General features: G+C 30.2%; 1 protein-coding gene across 6 annotated transcripts; it reads right to left on the bottom strand.

Annotated features, from left to right (window-relative positions):
• Window positions 1-4823: 4823 nt before the first annotated feature.
• Window positions 4824-17297, bottom strand: LOC143048292 (TLC domain-containing protein 4-B-like). 6 transcript variants are annotated; one of them, XR_012969785.1, is made up of 8 exons: window positions 16892-17293; window positions 14465-14654; window positions 13616-13705; window positions 12234-12261; window positions 8918-8976; window positions 7702-7796; window positions 7016-7089; window positions 5186-5316 (listed from the first exon to the last, which is right to left on the bottom strand). XR_012969785.1 is itself a non-coding variant. In XM_076221881.1 (7 exons), the coding sequence occupies exons 2-7, from the start codon at window positions 14635-14637 to the stop codon at window positions 5007-5009; spliced, it is 801 nt and encodes a 266-aa protein (XP_076077996.1). In that variant the 5' UTR covers window positions 14638-14654; window positions 17170-17297; the 3' UTR covers window positions 4824-5006. The 6 variants fall into 6 exon arrangements, 5 of the variants coding, with proteins under 5 accessions (XP_076077996.1, XP_076077997.1, XP_076077995.1 ...); XM_076221881.1 differs by lacking the exon at window positions 12234-12261 and having other exon boundaries at window positions 4824-5316; window positions 17170-17297; XM_076221882.1 differs by lacking the exon at window positions 7702-7796 and having other exon boundaries at window positions 4824-5316; window positions 16892-17295.
• Between the last annotated feature and the right edge of the window lie 31 nt (window positions 17298-17328).

Raw genomic sequence — 17328 nt, 5'->3', positions numbered from 1 at the left:
AGTTTTACAATGGGGGTATTTAACTGATATTTTTCCATTGCTAAATTGGCATAAAATAAATGATTATTATTGATTAAGAATTTAAACTACAAAAAACAGTTAAAAGGAAATGACAAATGTTAAGGAACATTATTATTTTTTATTTCATTACATAATTTTTCAGACACATGTATTATTATTTCTTTTTTTATTACCCTAGGTAGTGTAAAGGAATTAAAAGGGGTGTATAATACATATTAAGATTACAGGAACAGTAATAATAACAGTAATGGGAACAGGATTGAACTCCTTTGAAGTTTGTTTCAGAGGATGGTTCTTGGGTTCAGGTCTGGAAACTTGGGTCCTTAATGATTGTTACCACCATAGTATCTGATAGATTATATTTTATATACTTAAGAATACTAAGTTTAGTTGTTAGTAAACCTCAGGACAAAGGGCATGAAGACTCATTTTAACCCTCAGAATTTTGGCAAAAATAGTTCACAATAGTGTGCATATTCTATAATTTATATTCACCATAAGCTTTCTATTGTTTTTACTATATATTTGAAAAATATACAAAAATGAAATAAAGAAGTCAGAAAAAAAGTTCTATTCAAAATATTTCTCTGCAGTTCTTAGATTGGTGCTGCATAACTTAGAAAATAATTAATTTTGAACATATCTTATTTTTTTTTTATAGTTAAATAGTAATGGTCTAATGCTAATGTCAAATACTGTTATAGCATTTATTAAACAATATATTTGACTTGTGTTTATTATGTATGAATAAAATGATTTTGATGCTTTTAAAGGGCTAAAATTAGTCTTTTTGCTTTTTGTCCTTTATGAAAGTCAACATCGTCTTTGACTTATTGTTATCTGTTAAGTTTATTCTCAAAGTAATTATGTTTAATATATTATCAAATCAATTTATTGGCTTACACCAATAATAGATATTTATTGAGTAATTATCTTTGTTATTTTATCTGCATGATTGTCTATCTTTCTTCAATTTGTCAGGTATTTTTTTTAATAAGATCAGTTTTTCATTGCTATTGATCTGTCCATGTGTATGTTCAAATTTTTAAAGTATGGGTTCTATTTGAGTACAGGTAACTTTGGCTTGTGATTGTTAAATGTAATAACACACTGCCATATAAACTGTAATTATTTTAAACTTTGATAGAAAAGAAAGTAAAAATTGAAAATCTCTCTCTCTATATATATAGCATACTGTCAACCAACTTATATACATCAGATATTCAAGTTAAAAATTTAGTGAATATAAATCATCACAAAGATGTCTAAATTTGATCTTTCCTTACATCAAGAAAATTATAAAAATAATATCGAAGTTGGACAGGAAAGTCTCAACACAAAAATACATATCTATGAAAATAAGATGGTTTGCAGTATAAGAATTTGTGATACACATATATACATTTATATTAAGATACACATAAATGTTGTATGTATCAAGAATAATTGTTATAGAATCTCTGTGAAGTTATTGGCTCTCAAAAGTATGGAGCCAACTATTTTTGAAATTAGTATAATATGAGAACACTCCACTGAAGTACAGTCATTGTAGATGTGGATTGTATCTATCAAAAATATATGGGCAATATTGTTAAAGACTTTAAAATAAGAAAATATAAACCTTGTTTTAGGTTAACCAAAAAATAGCAAAAGAAAAAAAAAACAGAGTTTTTATTTATTAAACTATAGAAATATTCATCGAAATGAGTGAGGTAACCAACTTTTTTTAGGGGGTGGGGGTGGGAGAGAAAGAAGGGTAAGGGGAGATAATTTACAAATTCTGGTTACAAATGTTTAAAAAATGAAAACTTTATTTAGCTTTGGATTGATAGACAGGGTGTAAAGTTGGAACATTGAAGTAGATTCTTTTGTGTGCAATTGGAAATAAAATGTCTGTTCTCTTTAATAAATTTTTCTTTATGGGAATTGGATAATACATGTATTATTTCTACAACATATCATAATACAGTTGTAATAAAGTAATTAACTCTGATTAATTTGATTTTTTTCTTGTTTATGGTCTTCAATGACCAGTGGATTTTTTGCATATTAAACAAATACAAAATAAAACAACACTTAATAAGTTTCATGCATCCAAAACACTTTCTGGATTTACTTTCATCAGGAACACTCAAAGCCTTATACCAGTATTCAAAAGTCAGGTATGTGTAAGAACCGGAACAGGTGAAGAGCATATGACCAAAAAGATAAAAAAAAATAATAACCAAACCCATCTAAGGTCAGCTTATAACAGTTAAAAAAACACCCAAGTTAATTTCAGATACCTGGAACAATTTACAAAGCATATAATCATTGGTTTCTCCTAGATAATTAAATCTTCCCTTGTTTTATAGAAATGAAACTTGAACAGCTTAAAAGCACAGATGAAAGAAATTGCCTTAAAATTTTGGGGTCAATAGGTCAAGATGCAAGGTCTCTGGTTCTAAGATAGAAATTTTGTGGAAAATGTTTTCCAGATGGTAACTAGTTTGTTTTGTTCGATTGGCATGAAAGTTGCAGATGAAAGATATAGAGTTCCAAATGGTGAAGTTGAAATCATCCCTTCGTATTTTTTAAGGACGCCATCACGAGTTGGTTGACCGTTATGGAATAACCGTTTCACAAATGATATCGGATATGTTCCTTACGTCATAACTACAATCCCCTTCCCTTTCATGAATGTGACCTGCCGAGTTAGGCTACTTACCGGATTTGTTATCACATAAACAACACGACGGGTGCCACATGTGAAGCAGGATCTGCTTACCCTCCCAGAGCACCTGAGATCACCCCTAGTTTTTGGTGGGGTTCGTGTTGTTTATTCTTTAGTATTCTATGTTGTGTCGTGTACTATTGTTTGTCTGTTTGTCTTTTTCATTTTTAGCCTTGGCGTTGTCAGTTTATTTTAGATTTATGAGTTTGACTGTCCCTTTGGTATCTTTCATCCCTCTTTTATATAGAGAAGACACCTATTTATTTTAGAGTCAATAGGTCAGATTATCAATTATATGTTTTGTGAAAGTATGATTGTAAAGTGGACATGTCTGTCTGATGTTTCATATGTCCTTGACATCATGTTCATGGTCCATTGGTCAATATAAAGTTTTTTTGGTTTTGTAGGATTATCAGATACTATATGTCAATTATATATTTAATATATGGAATGTTTATAAGGTGTACATGTCCATCTGGCAGGATTCATATGAATGTGATCTCATTTTCATGATTCATTGGTCCATGCTTTTGTTATTTTGTCATTAAATCAGATACTAGAAGCAATATGTCAACAATATTTGGTGTATGGAATGGTTCATCTGACCTTGACCCTAAATTCATTATTCATTGAATATCTTGACATGCTCAAGAGTATATGATACTTGTAGTAAAACCTTCATATGATAGACCTTTTTTATTTTATATAAATCAGAACGTTGGTTTTCCCGTTTGAATGGTTTCACACTAGTAATTTTGGGGGCCCTTTATAGCTTGTTGTTCGGTGTGAGCCAAGGCTCTGTGTCGAAGGCCTTACATTGACCTTTTATGGTTTACTTTTATTTAATTGTTATTTGGATTGAGAGTTGTCTCATTGGCACTCACACCACATCTTCCTATATCTATTTCAACATTTGTTCAATCATGATAAACAAATCATATGAGACATTTCAGAGTGTGCATTCTTGTTTAGTATAAGCATGTGCTCCACATCTGGAGGGTAAACCTAGGTCAGACCGTCAGAGAAAAAAAACCTATCAAATTTGTTTAAAAGGGATCTGGAGAAATAATAGTAAACATTTTGGTTTCTAGACACCAGACTCATGTGCAGCTCGGGGAGTATCTGTTGGCAGTGCAGAAGAAGAAATGTGGTAGGCAAGGCATACAATAATCAGGGTATGATACAATATTCTGAGGGCAAATCACATCCTAAAGGAGATATGGCACAGTTCTGAGGGCAAATGACATCCTAAAGGAGATATGGCACAGTTCATAGCTTACAGTAGCTGTTGTACTGATGTAATTGATAATAAGGAAACATTGATATACTGTAAATTCAGAAATTATTGTGATGTTTTTATTTTTGCTAAAAATGCACCAGGGTTATAATCGTAATAATTAAAACTTGCATTTTGAATTTTGTATATGAATTGAACAATTAATTTAGTATTTTGGTCAAAATTGACAAAATCGAAACATTAAATGAACACCATGATTTCTGAATTTACATTATTTCTTTGGTATACAAATCTCCTTTTCATAATTCCTCTTAAACCAGTGTATAGATTTAAATGAAACTTGAAATTGAGCATTGTCCCTTTTTTGTAATTTAATTTTATGTATTGGAAATCTTGGTAGAATATTTAAAAACATTTAGAATGAAAATATGTTAATAGGTAATGAAAATGAACTCTTCTAAAAAATAAACCAACATGCTGAACCAGATTTAAAACTTGTTAGTCAACTGAAGTAACACTGCCCACAGGACAACATTTAATCCTCCCTCAGATATAATTTGATGTAAAGGTACTTCCAATTTGTTGCCATATTGATGGGTAGGTGCACATATTTCATTCATATATCAGACAAATTCAACTTCTTACATTAAACACTAGACTTAAGAAACATTTGGGATCTTTTATCAGACTTGTTTGCTCAACATGTTTCAACTTAGGTAGTAAAATAAGAAATCGACCATTTTCCCCTTCAAAATAGCAGGCAAGGGAAATAACTCAGGCAAAAAGTACTTCGTACCAAAACCGATCTATACATGTTAAACTTTGAAGGCAAAAGAAAAATTTGAACAGCACTTATTTAAAAACTTAATTTATTTTGTATAAATAACAAATAAATGATAATCAACCTCATTACTTATAAACAAGATACATTGATTGTTCGCCAACATGACTAATAATAACTGATTCAAATCATACAAGCAACCATAAATAAGTGCATCCAATAAAAAATAACATAAATACTTTTAAAAATTCACATCAATCATTTTTATGAGCTACTTCATTTTTATTTGCATCCAATTTCAATGTAATAACCTTTTTAACTCCTCTACACATTTTCAAAAACCAAAAAATATTTATCGTATCTAAAATAAAGCAAGAAAGAACAAGTACAAGTCTTATATGACCGATTCTATTAAAGTCTTCAGTCCCAATCACCGAGTACACTATATACCAAAAGTGAGGCATCACTAATATACGCACTATCAAAAACGAGAGTGTCATTAACACACCATTGACCATATTCTGTAAACTGGTTTTAGGGTATCCAAGTGTATCAATAAACCACCTAAAAAGAGAAAAACACAATTATACTTAACACATGTAACACATATGATGTAGTATTATTTTCAGTTCTTGACAAATGTTGTTATTTAACCATTTAAAAATATAGGGCAAATGAACACAATTATAAAAAAAAAAGATGAAACATCTGTTTTTTAATGTAATTTTTGCTCATTTTCCCACATTTGACAAATTGTAAATGGATAAAAAAAAATGTTTCATGGGATTTTAACTTGATTGAAAGGATACATTATCTTTAATTCCAATCCATCAACTCCTACATGTCGATGTTAAGACCATCTGAAAGTAGGCTAAATGTCTACTGTGCCTTCTACTGCATTTCATTCCCCAAAAACTAAATTATAATTATCACTGTCTTGAATTTTGGAATATCAAAATAATTTGTGTCAAATATAAACTAGAGGCCCCAAAGGAGTCTGAAAAACTCATCTGGTCAAATGACATCATATTGATAAATTACAAATATCAGAACAACTATATTTACAAAATTTTCATTAAATTTCAAAGATCTTGAATTTCTTATTATTTTTTGGCTGTTTAAAGTTTCTGTCTGTTTATAATACTTTTTAAAATTAAAAAGCATTAAAGGACAATAACTCCTACAGGAGTGGATAATTGGTTTCCATCATTTTCATAATTCTTAAAAGATCTTGTTGCTGATTAGTTTTGCTGTTTTCATGTTTTACTATGCGTTAATAAATTCAAGATATAAAGCAAGAACCCAGAAATTTATTATACAAGGGCAATAATAATAAGTGGTTAATTAAGCGTTTCATTAAAATTGGTATTTTAGTAGATTATTTTTCATTCCTGACCATTTATGGAAATTATGTATTTCATCCATTTCTCAAAGTTCTCAAGATAATAGGCAAAAGTGATGAAATTCCTTATTTTCAAAAGGGCATTTACTCTTGTTTGTGACAACTATACTTTCTTTTGTTTGTTTGGATATGACAAAAGATTTTTGTAACTTATCCAATGATTTATTTTGCATTATGTTCTTATCCAAAATTTTAATTCTTAAAATTGGATTTTATCATTACGTTACCAATTACCATTATCAACAAAACTAATGAACAAAGGAATACTGAATTCCAATGAATGCATCCTCGGTTATCTCCCTTACAATTTTGTGTTCCTTAACTTTTTCTCTTCATTTTTTTTGTGTACAGTTAATCACAGATTGTTGTTTATCTATTTTGGAAATAGTCTTAAAATATTTCTTTCAATAAAAAAACATTGAAATTTCTAAGCACCTTCATACACACATACATGGTGACAAAACCAGAGGCTGTAGTATGACTAAAACATAAAAAAGTAATATAAAAGTTTTCCTTCAATATAATATAAGCTTTGACTGATTCCCCTTGCCATAATGTTGTCTGGTTATTTACACCAATTCCTTCATAAATGAACCAAGCTCAACTTAGATATTTACCACTAGACACTAAAAAAAAGTTGTTTTCGTATCTTAGTATTTTTATTAGCTTAACCCTTGTACAATTCATCACTATGATATATACATGTAGTAATGATCTTTAAACAGACATGCTTGTATCACATGTTCAAACTTATCTGTCAAATAAGAAAATAAATCTGTCTACAAAAGACCATTAAAGGGAAATAACCCCAGCTCAATAATTTATTAAGTCAATGGAAAACTATATACATGATATACATACCTTAAATCTACAAAAGGTGTTGAAATTTCAGCCAACAGTCTGTATATTGCAAAAAATGGTAGAACGCCATAAGACTAAAAGAAATAAAATCTAATGTTAAATCTTGAATATTTCACACAATTTTCTTAATTATAATTAATTATAAGCCAAAGTGTCATACTCAGTGCAATCGACACTTTAGTTGAAGTAAATATGTGAGGTTATCAAATCTTTGATTTCTAAGTTGTTAAAGGTTTTGTCATAGGTGTTGCCAATTTTTCTAGGACTGCAAACAATAATTACTGCTTTGATATCTTTAACATACTGCCAGGACAATCTGGTGAAATTTCATTAGAAGTATAGTATAATGCTAGTGGTTCATGGTGTACCATGGACATCCTTGTTTAGTTGTGCAATGACAGCAATTTACTTTTTAATAAGGTCATATTTCTTTAATCATGTTTATTAATTATTGCTGTCTTATTTTTACAACACTTTTTTTTATAGATAAATCAAGGACGACAAACAGTAGATCATGCAATATATTATTTCATAACGTGTGTTTGCAATTTGCAGTGGAGAAAATGTGTTTGCAGATGCACTGCATGGTGGAAATAATGAATTCTTAAATTCTTCATGAGTAGTTGTTCATTATATTTCTCATGAAGTTTTTGAATTCCTTGTGAGTAATCAGTTCCATAACTTACCATAACTGCTAAATAAGCATATATTGTGGCTGAGTGATGAAAGACAAAGAACCAATCCCAAAGTTGCTTGTAATTCTTAAGCATAATATAAAAGTCTGCAAATATAAAAAAAAAATGTATGGTCTTAAATATTTCTTTCAAACGCAAAACTTTGTATTGGTACTGCAATAATTGACATATTGTCAACTTATTTGTATTGGTATAGGGTATACATTTATTGAAAAAGATAAATTTTTACTTTATTTGTTAACGTTAACTGTTTATCCGATCTAATCGTGACAGCTGAACACATTAAAAATGTTACTTTTCCCTTGTTTTGTTTTCTAGTCACCAAAATAATCACAACATGTTATTAGTATTATTACTGCACACAGGATCATATATATTGACAGGATTTGACACTATCTTAATGTAGCCTAAATCAATGTCGGGTCATAATAAATAAAGATACGTTATGGAAATGGACATATGTGAAAAAACATACTTGCTATGATCCTAAAAAATTCTGAAAATCAATAAAATGTCATTCAAACTCAGTTTTATAGTGTTCACAGTGTATCTAACTTGAAATCTGTCACAAGTTTAAATTTACTGTAATCACATCCGTTTCAACACAGAAGGGTATAGAATGCAAACAGGGTAATAAAAAAATAGCACCGACTGCATTCCCAAATTCACAAACCATTATAAAGCACTTCACATCAAATAAATCACACTTATTTTGGTCATTTTATATGACAAAATATATCTAAATAATAGTAGTGAAATTAATTGAAGTAGAAATTATGTCATCTTGATTACCCCGGTACATTCTTATGACATTGATAAGTATCTGTTCTCTTTTGGACTTTTGACAGTTTTGTACAAAGTTTGTGACCTTAGTTTTAGTTCTGAAAACTTTCATGCAAAAGAACTTTACTTACCTGTATATTCATTTCAAGTAACTGTTTTAAACATGTTTTAAAGACAAAAATTGATTATACAGTTTAAATATTTTTTTTAACTTATAGGCAATGTTAGAATTGATAATGCTTAATAAATTTGATTTATACTAAATGGTAATTTTGAATTATATCAACTCAACTACAAAACACTCAAAGTTAACAAAGTATTGCAAACATTTACCAAAAGGTGAGCTTAATATATCCATTTTTTTCTGCTGAACTTCACAGATAAGAGTCACCTCATGAAATGAAATTCAGTACTATAAACTTACCAAATAGCATATATCCAACACAAATACCACAGGAAATTCTTGATACAGGGCTATTACACCTGAAATAGAAATATAAATTGTGGTACATATATAAGACTTTTACTAATTGTGGTACATATGTAAGACTTTTACTGATTGTGGTACATATGTTTGACTTTTACTAATTGTGGTACATATGTAAGACTTTTACTAATTGTGGTACATATGTAAGACTTTTACTAATTGTGGTACATATGTAAGACTTTTACCAATTTTGGAACATTCTAATACAAAATAAAAGATAAATTTTGGTCTGTTTTGTTGAGTTCTTATATGTACTCAAACTGTTACAGACCTTGATTTGCATAGAGTTTTGTCAACCTGAAAAATGGGCAACTGATATTTTGATATGCATTTATGTAAAGTCAATTTCTATCCGACGTAGCTCATCCCTTATTTCAATGAGTTTGAATGAATCTGATGTATTCATCAGTTTTTAAAAGATTTTACATCTCTTTAAATTTTACTAAGGTACTTGGAAAATGGCAATGGAACTCATTACTTGGATTTTTATATATCAAAATCATAATGTCTTTCAAGCCCATCTTGTCATAAAAATCTAACAATCTGAATACATTATTACCAAAACAGTAAAATATACACACGAACAGACTGACAAAAAGATGTAAAAGGTCATTGAATTTAACCACCTTATTCACAAATAAATAGATACACAAATGGGGGTAAAAAATAAAAAAAACATTTGTTATAACATGCACAACTTTATTCAAGGATAATAGAAACATATCAAAATGCATTCTGTATATATAAACTAGAGGCTCTAAAGAGCCTGTGTCGCTCACCTTGGTCTATGTGACTATTAAACAAAGGAAGCAGATGGATTCATGACAAAATTGTATTTTGGTGATGGTGATGTGTTTGTACATCTTACTTTACTGAACATCCTTGCTGCTTACAATTATCTCTATCTATAATGAACTTGGCCCAGTATTTTCAGTGGAAAATGTTAGTAAAAATTTACAAATTTTATAAAAATTGTTGAAAATTGACTATAAAGGACAATAACTCCTTAGGGGGTCAATTGACCATTTCCGTCATGTTGACTTATTTGTAAATCTTACTTTGCTGAACATTATTGCTGTTTACAGTTTATCTCTATCTATAATAATATTCAAGACAATAACCAAAAACAGCAAAATTTCCTAAAAATTACCAATTCAGGGGCAGCAACCCAACAACGGGTAGTCCGATTTATCTGAAAATGTCAGGGCAGATAGATCTTGACCTGATAAACAATTTAACCCCATGTCAGATTTGCTCTAAACGCTTTGGTTTTTGAGTTATAAGCCAAAAACTGCATTTTACTCCTATGTTCTATTTTTAGCCGTGGCGGCCATCTTGGTTGGTTGGCCGGGTCACCGGACACATTTTTTAAACTAGATACCCCAAAGATAATTGTGGCCAAGTGTGGATAAATTTGGCCCAGTAGTTTCAGAGGAGAAGATTTTTGTAAAAGATTACTAAGATTTAGGGACGACATCAAAAGATCGATGTAGGATAAAAAACTTAAATCAAATAGTTTGGGGGTGGGGGGGTTAAAATTCTGCAAGTTTTGTATATCTAAAATCGATTTTTACATATATCCCTATTGGTAAATCAATTTTTCCCAAATTAAGTTAAGAGGGGGGTGGGGGGGTCAATGAAAAAACTATGTGAATTAAGTTTTTTATCCTACATTGAACTTTTGATGTCGTCCCTTACGAAAAATGGTTAAAAATTGACTATGAAGGGCAATAACTCCTAAAGGGGTCAACTGACCATTTCGGTCATGTTGACTTATTTGTAAATCTTACTTTGCTGAACATAATGGCTGTTTACAGTTTATTTCTATCTATAATAATTTTCAAGATAATAACCAAAAACAGTAAAATTTCCTTAAAATTACCAATTCAGGGGCAGGAACCCAACAACGAGTTATCTGATTCATCTGATAATTTCAGGGCAGATAGATCTTGACCTGATAAACAATTTTAACCCTTGTCAGATTTGCTCTAAATGCTTTGGTTTTTGAGTTATAAGCCAAAAACTGCATTTTACCCCTATGTTCTATTTTTAGCCATGGTGGCCATTTTGGTTGGTTGGCCGGGTCACCGGACACATTTTTTAAACTAGATACCCCAATGATGATTGTGGCCAAGTTTGGTTTAATTTGGCCCAGTAGTTTCAGAGAAGATTTTTGTAAAAGTTAACGCAGGACGACGACAGACGCCAGACGCCAAGTGATGGGAAAAGCTCACTTGGCACTTCAGGCCAGGTGAGCTAATAAAAGGAGATGTAGGCTAAGCAACAAAATTAAAGTCTCCAAGGAACCTAAATCACTCTTCATATGCAATTTCATATCAACATAACAAATTAGAATCACAAAAATCTATCTTATAGAAATTGAGTTTTATTAGTTCTTGAAATTCAAAAAATGTTTGTATTGATTCGGATTTAAAAAAGTATTCGAGAATCAACTGCATTTACCATTATTAATGTTCTATTTTTAGCAACTGTGGCCATATTGATTGCAGATTCAGATTGATTAAAATATAAATTATAAACTACAATCTAGACACTTTAAAGACAAACATCAAATTTACAATGTATTGTCAAAGGAGGAGATCTTGAAAATGTTAACAAACATCAGATATAGGATGACAATTTATAGCAAAAGTTTCAACCAGTTGAGCTGATTAGTACACAAATATTATATATATATTTAAGCCAACCAATAGGTATTTCAAAATAGATCAGCAAAGATACTGAACGACAAGAACTAAAACACTCTAAATACATTATGAATGAATTTAACAAAGACGGCTAAATAATAACTATCATCAGGTATATTCACGATAAAAAGTTTGCATGCATCAAACCAAATAAAAGCTTAGCAAAACAGATAAAGCAGTTTAAGGTCAACTATAAATCAGAAGATAATATTTTGATCATGAGAATGATATTGTGACTTCTTAGTATATAATTAAGCATATGATACACCTGGGTAGCCAGATTGTATGTACCTTATATATACCAAGACAATGCAAATCTTAACATGGCAAAAGAAAAGATTTCAATAATTAAGAGTTCGGTCTATTAGCCGTTTGATCTTGTTGTATGGTAAAGCATGATAAATACAGAATATCCAATTATATATTTCTATGTGTAATGATATTTTCATTTTGGACACCTTTCTGTCCAGTAAAATTGTTTGTTTTTTATTTACACAAACTGTCCACTTTTTTCTTAGTGCATGTTTGATGCATATGTTACTTACCGTATATTTGGAAATGGTAACAATCCTCCTGTGGGGATAGAGGTATATAATATTTGACATGCCATAAGGAAGTGCATAGGAGGTTTATACTGTGAAATATGATTTGCTAGACTTTTGCTTAACATCATAAGTAAAATATGTGTCTTCAGCAACACAACATTTTATCCTAACATTAAACTACACCCAGTAGACTTTATAATACACTCTGAGTTTGATATTTTCAAACATGTCAGCTTGGGATAGCAGCTTACCCATTATTTTACACATTATTATGAATCAACCAGTCATTGCTAAAGTTATTACATCTTTGTACATGTAACTATAAAATGATTTCTGCTCATTGGAAAAAAAAGCAAAAAACAATTATAAAATGTCTGTTTTGGTCCAAAAAGGGTTCAAACCCCATCCTCTTACACTAGTGACTAGATATCAAGCACACTATCACCATATTGTAAAATGAAGTGACAAATAAAATTTGCTTTAAAATTCAAACAGACTAGCCATGCTAGCTGAACCCTTGTATTTAAATATAGAAGAAATAAATTAACTAATTACTGTGGTTTCATTGATATTCGTTGGGTACTAATTTTCCTGGATTTCATGGGAACCACGAAATGCTCAACGAATTACAAATTCTCTAGAGAAATGTATGCAGACCATGCCAAAACCACGAAATTAAATATCCAAGAATATGCAAGTTTTTATCAAACTACGAAATTGGTATCCATGAAAATAAATGAATACGCAGTAACAACCTTCATGTAAGCTTATTTAAATTCTACTGAAATACTATTCAATCATATATAGAAAACATCAAACTTTTCAATTTTTTTTTCTTAATAAATATTTCCTATTTACAAATGATAAAAATGCAGATCTCTTGTCCTTGACTTGTTAGAATCAAGATTGACTAGATTTCCCATAGCAAGCCAAGAAAAGCAAACTCCGTCACAACACTCAAATTCTGTATTGAATCATTATAAGTACTAATATCAATGAATATGCACAAATTTCACCATATCATCAATAAATTTTTAATCAGTCTGAGTTTATATCCAGTCATAATTACTTCAAATACAACCATCCCGCCAAAATAAACAGTCATCAGAAACCAATAAACATCTTATGTTACGTTTCCTATGGCATGCCTCAAAATCAATGAAAAAAATATAAACATGGGTTGAAGTCAGTATACTAAAAATCAATAAATGCTCTATGTAATCATCCTAATGCCTCAAACATTGTCAAAATCAATAAACAAATATATTATATATGCACATATATGGATATTCAAATTTGTGCTTTAAAAACATGGTGCTTTAAAAACATGATAAATGCAAATGTATACCCACAAAATGAAACTTTTATCACAACACTCTTACCATATTGGATCTGTCCATAATTGTTTGTCTGTTGTTAATGCATACACTGACAGGAAACTCATAATAAATGCATGTAGCATGGAGAACACACTGCACAAGAAAAATACACAATTAGACTTTATCTTGAATTAAAATATTATACACAAATTAATAAATTGTTGACACAGAGATATGTCTTGCCTGTCTGCAGAAAATTCAGAAAAAGACAATTGGATGGACATCAGTACTGGATATCAATTTGAAGTCACTAGATCATGACCCTTAAGGGGCATTGACTCAAAACAGTCATCAAAATGATATGTACAGTGACTATTGATAATATTTATACATTCTAATAGAAATATATCAGTGTCTATCATGACAAATTCTTATAAAACTGACTTAAGCCTTAAGGACACTGAACATTGCTTATCAATGCAAGAAACAACAACTTATTGGAATCTGAAATAATATTGAATTCTGGAAAATTGACCAGAAATCATGAGAGGGTTGGCATAACCACAAACATATTTAACCCACATTCTATATGAGCCTGTCCCAAGTCAGGAGCCTGCAATTCAGTGGTTGTCGTTTGTTGCTGTATATTATTTTTGCTAAATCTTTTAATGTCTTGTACATCATGTGCATTATTTTTCTTGTTTAAAATGTTTAACATTTGTAATTTAGAGGCTTTTCATAGCTTGCTATTAATATGAAATTTGTTGATGATTGAAGGTGTATGGTGACTTACAGTTGCTTACATTCTACATGTTCTTTTATGTCCTTTTGTCTCCTGTGGAGATTCATCTCATTCTGCATCTTTTTTTTTACTTTCTTGTGTTGTGTTGCTGTCTAGTTTAATATACTTACTATGTGTGCCAAGTTATCTTTTTTTCTTCTGGAAGATGAACATAATTTGGAGAAATCCTTTTTGAAAATTCATCAATCTTGGTGTTAAACAAAAAAAATATAGCAAAGGATGCAACAGCATATCTGAAGTAATACCAGTCAAATGTCAGCTCTTCTAGTCTTTCCATTGTCATCAAATAGGAATTTTAATCTGAAACAAAATTTTAATCTAACATATTACAAATACACTGCAATTGTAGCAATTTCATCAAGGTAGGTTTTCAAAATAATGAGTCACATTTAGTTTTTATTAAAGATATGAATGTGTGTGGTGTAAAGATACCCCAAACATCTCTAGACAATGCTGCAGATACCTTTTACTAATAGGAACCAATCAAGTGTTGTCAAAGAAAAGTACATTTGTATAAGTATCAGGTCCGTTTACACCCAAAATACTTTTGTACCCTACACATTTGCACCTCACATGTTCGCCCCAGAAGTCTGTTCGCACCCTACACGTTCGCGCCCAATTTGAATTAGAATTTCAGTTGAATTATTAAACATTTTTTTAATGTATATACCAAATAATTTTATTTTCTTGAATACAATTTGAAGAAATATCATATATTCTTTTTTTTATTAATTTGATGATTAATTATTAAATGTTAATTATGTATGATTACTGCTAATTGGTAGTTATACACAGCCTAATTTGGTGTTTTTTATTAGTGTTTAAAAATCGTGATTGTTGTTTTACATCTTTTAACTTGCTTTGATGTAAATAACGCATTACATTTGCGCGAATTTACCTGTAGTTTAGCTGAGTTTTTTTACCTGTAATTTGTTTTTCGATTATTGTTTTGAACATAAATTGGCGATAAATATATTGATATATATATATAATACATAATTAATAATATATAATTAATTTATATAAACATTAGAAAGTACTACATTTATGTAAAATAAATGTTCTGAATAAAATACAGAGACTATCATGGAAAAGGACATTCAAAGTTTATAGTCATAAATTATTTATGATAAATAGAATGCAATAAACATGCAGATGATATCTATACAGGAATCATCTATTATAGATCTATCAGTCCTTGCCTGGTTCTTGTATCCTAGCGATTTGAAATAAGCATTGACGGGAAATTTCACCATTTTGAAATTTCAGAAATTGTCAAACGGTAAACTGAATTTTCTCTTTGTCTTAGCGTTTTACAAGGGCTTGGTTATCACTGTCGCGAATTTTAATGTAAGTAGTCGCCTTAACTTGTATAATAATCTCAACGAAAGTGTAGATGGCTGGATAAGTTGAATAAAACTGTTAATGTAATGACTATGAAAAGACTCTGGCTACTAAATAGTCGTCAAATTTGTTAATTAATTAATTCTTTTTTTTATTTTGTTAAGTTGATTTGTTCAAATATCAGTTTATTTAAACAATATTAAGTAGTTTTTTTTATAAAAAGTTATGGATTTATTTTTCATATAATTTTGTATAAATCCGCGCAAATGTAGTAACTTTTAAACAGGTAAAATTCGCGCAAACATGGATATTATCCGCACAAACGTAGGACCAGTCCGTGCAAACGTAAGTCGCCGAACTGCATATATTTAGCTTGGTATGACTAAAATCTTTAAGGATTTTAAATAACAAACATGAAAGATAATTGTTTTAACAGCTTGTCTCCTTTGATCTCATGTGTGTTTGGACATGTATGACAATATGATGGCTACATATTTATATCAATACACTTTCCACAACTCGTTTACAAATTATTAAACACATGAAACACAAAACCAATAAAACTTTGACTCGATAATTATTACTTTTTTTACAAATAATAGATACATGTATGAAGATTAATTTCATAGCATACATGTATGATAGTTTAAATTAAATTTGGGGGTGAACGTGTAGGGTGCAAACGGAGTTTCGGTGCAAACATGTAGGGTGCAAATGTGAAAGGGGGCGAACATGATTGGGCGCGAACAGACCCAGATTCATTTGTATATAAGAGAATTTGAGAGAATGTAGAGAAAAGAGATACGTTAGATTTGTTGTTTTAACTTTCATAATTGATATAATGAAAGTATGTAGGTACATGAGGTACATGTACATCTATAGCAGAATGCTGTATTTGTGCAACACCGCTGTTATTGCATATAATACATGTACCAGGCAAGCGTAATTGGTTCAATACTGTGTATGATTTTAAGCTTATATTTGTAGAAGCATTACCTCTGGATCACTAGACAGAATATCACAGACGTATGATGAACCTATGATAGTCAGTATATGGAAATATCAAATACGCAAGTAACTAGCTCCTACAAGTGTACCAAACTTCAATATTTCATTAATAGCTGCATGAATATGTGCGTTATCCTAATTATTTATACATTTAGCCAATATAGGTGTCAAAAGGTGTCAATCACCTGTTGAAAGTCTAGACTTTAATCTCAAGTTTGTGATGTCAATGGTTTCTTCAAATATTCACCAGCTTTTTGTCAGTTTAATATTTTTAGAATATTCACATTTCTTTCACAAGTTCCTTCCCGACTACATCACATGTACATAGGCTAATCATAGATGATAGCATCCAGGAAAATTGTTTCAAAACAGACAAAAGCTGCCAGTAGGCAGTTCAAATGATTTTAAAAATAATATTTGATTGTAGAAATATACACCAATCTGTTTTAATATATATTTGAACCTTTGTACTTTGACCATAAACGGAGATAGCAACATAAGTAAATTAAGTCAACGTCAACATTGAACCGGGTCAACAACCCAAAATCTTCATAAAAACTTTAGTGGGAAGGAAACGTGTGAGTTCTTCATTTGTCGTCCTTCTTCTATAAATCCCTCCGTT

This window comes from Mytilus galloprovincialis, chromosome 10, assembly GCF_965363235.1.
Source record: "Mytilus galloprovincialis chromosome 10, xbMytGall1.hap1.1, whole genome shotgun sequence".
In the NCBI taxonomy this organism is placed as follows: domain Eukaryota; kingdom Metazoa; phylum Mollusca; class Bivalvia; order Mytilida; family Mytilidae; genus Mytilus; species Mytilus galloprovincialis.
The sequence above is the reverse complement of the archived record's forward strand: the minus strand, read 5'-3'. Positions and strand labels throughout refer to the sequence as shown.